Source organism: Monoraphidium neglectum, assembly GCF_000611645.1.
Source record: "Monoraphidium neglectum strain SAG 48.87 unplaced genomic scaffold scaffold01109, whole genome shotgun sequence".
NCBI classification, from domain to species: domain Eukaryota; kingdom Viridiplantae; phylum Chlorophyta; class Chlorophyceae; order Sphaeropleales; family Selenastraceae; genus Monoraphidium; species Monoraphidium neglectum.
The window spans coordinates 15,680-17,822 of record NW_014012519.1 but is presented as its reverse complement, the minus strand read 5'-3'; the positions used below and the strand labels follow the sequence as shown (position 1 = coordinate 17,822).

Here is a 2,143-nt window from a genome sequence, read left to right as displayed (position 1 = left end):
CATATGTGGTCTTCCCGTCGTACTCGTTGCAGTCCCGCCACACCACGCCCTCCATCTTGCCAATCCACGACAAGAAGCCATACCAGTTGTTCTTCACCACCTGGAGCCACACAGCGCGCGGACTCGGCGTGTCAGGCCCGCCTGACAGCGCGCGGCGCCCGCAGCAACACGGCCTGACCCTGCAGGCCGCTGGGCGCGCCGCCCTGCTGCGCATGAGGGCCCCACACGGCCCGCCCTGTGGGGCGGGCGACAGCCATCGGGCGGTCATCTGCGCACCTTGGCCGGCAGGTACACGTCGACGGGCTGTGCCGTCAGCTGCTGCAGCACATGCACCGCCCCCACCACAACCTCCAGGTGAAAGTGGACCTGGCGCAGGGGCAAGGGGGGAACGGCAAGAGGGTAGGTCGCGGATTTGCCGTGCCTCCCGCATTGCGTGTGCGTGTGTGGGCATGTGGGGGGAGGATAGCGTGGGGTGTGTGTGGGCTTGTGTATGGGCTTGTGTGAGCGCTCGTGTGTGCGTACGTGCGTGTGTGTGTGTGTGTGTGTGTGTGTGTGTGTGTGTGTGTGTGCGCGCGCGCGCGCGCTCACGCGCGTGCGCGCCCGCCCATGCGTGCACGCGCACAATGCATGCATGAATGCATACATGTACGTGGGCGTGAGCATGAGCATGTGCATGAGCATGAGCATGCACATGATTGACTAAGTGGCCAACAACCTGCAGCCCCCATTGGTGGCACAGTCTGATGCCAACCGCCACCCAACCGACCCTGCCGTGTCCGCCCACCTGATTGTAGACAGCAAAACGCGGCCCAAGGTCCCCCTCAACGGACACGTCCTCTGCCGCGGCTGCAGCTGCAGGCTCAAGCGCCGCTTTCACGGGCGTGTCTACCCCTGCCGCGGCTGCTGCGCAGGCGCCAATCAGCAGCACCAGCCCAGCTGCAACGATGAGCAACCGCCACCGCCGCCATGCCACACCGGGCATGCCACCCCTGCTGCCTGATGCAGGTGAGGTGCTGCTGCTGCTGCCGCTGCCAGCGCCGCGGCGTGCAGGGCCGGCTGTGCCTGTGGCTGCGGCGGCACCTGCATTTGGGCAATTTTGCTGCCAATGGCACGGGTCCACGTGCACCCTTGTGCCGTGCATGCTGCAACATCTAGCACCTGCAGCCCCATTGCTAATGACGTGCTTGCGTTCAATCCATCCTGCCCCGCCGCCGGGCCCCATTCACTCCTGATGCCTCCGACCCTGCAGCGCAACAATTCGCAACAGCGCAGCGATTGATGCAAGGTGCAGGCCTTGGTGGGGCGAGCGCTCCGCGCCGCAGGTGCTAGATCATGGCTATGATCGGCCGCACGGCGTTCATATGGGTCAAGGCTGTTCGCCAGGCCCAGTTCGACCCGTGCACCAGCGGACAGACCCCAAGGGTTGGCGTCGCAACGATCGCCTACGCTATGATGCTCTCGAAACGAAATCAGCCGTAAATCCCTCACCGTGCACCGCACAGGTGGGTCTAGCCCGGGGCACCCTCCTGCTGCCACGCCTGGCGCAGCGGGCTCCTTTCGCGTCAAGTGCAATATTATTCACACAGCCAAACCTAAGTCTGGTGAGCGTGCGCACGGCTCGCAGCCATATATCCTGCAGCACCCAACATTGGCGAGTGGGCAGCTGCCAACTTGCCGCTGGTGCACACGGCGGCGCGTGCCATCCCTGGGACATCTTCGCTTGCAGGAGGGCAGGGCTGGCTTGCTGAGCACATTTGACATGGCTGCAGACCCTCTTCGGTGTGCAGCTACAGTGTGTTGCGTCAAATTGACACTGGTCTGCTGTAGGGGCGTCTGCAAACCATCCTGCTGCTTTTACGGCACAGCGTCGCCTGTTGCGCCGACCCTCCGTGCGTTCTGCTGTCCACACTATGAAGGATGCCATGGCCCCACGATATAAAGGCTGATGAGCACTGCAGTCCGGGACACCGATGGGATCGCAATCGATGGGCCTGCCAGGCGCAGCCTGACGTGTGAAAGGCCGTTCACGGCGCTGCATTGGCGAGCGCTGCTGGCATGGCAGCTGCACGCAATTGTTCCTCACTGCCCAAGCGCTTCTCCTGGGCGGTGCGCTTCGTCCCCCCTGCCCCCCCCCCCCCCGCAC

General features: G+C 64.3%; 1 protein-coding gene across 1 annotated transcript; it reads right to left on the bottom strand.

The window, feature by feature from the left end:
* Window positions 1-784: 784 nt before the first annotated feature.
* MNEG_6678 (hypothetical protein) lies at window positions 785-982 on the bottom strand (the record flags this gene model as incomplete). Its single annotated transcript, XM_014044850.1, has 1 exon — window positions 785-982. A coding segment is annotated over one exon (198 nt), but the record flags the coding sequence as incomplete, so codon positions are not given.
* Window positions 983-2,143: the final 1,161 nt, after the last annotated feature.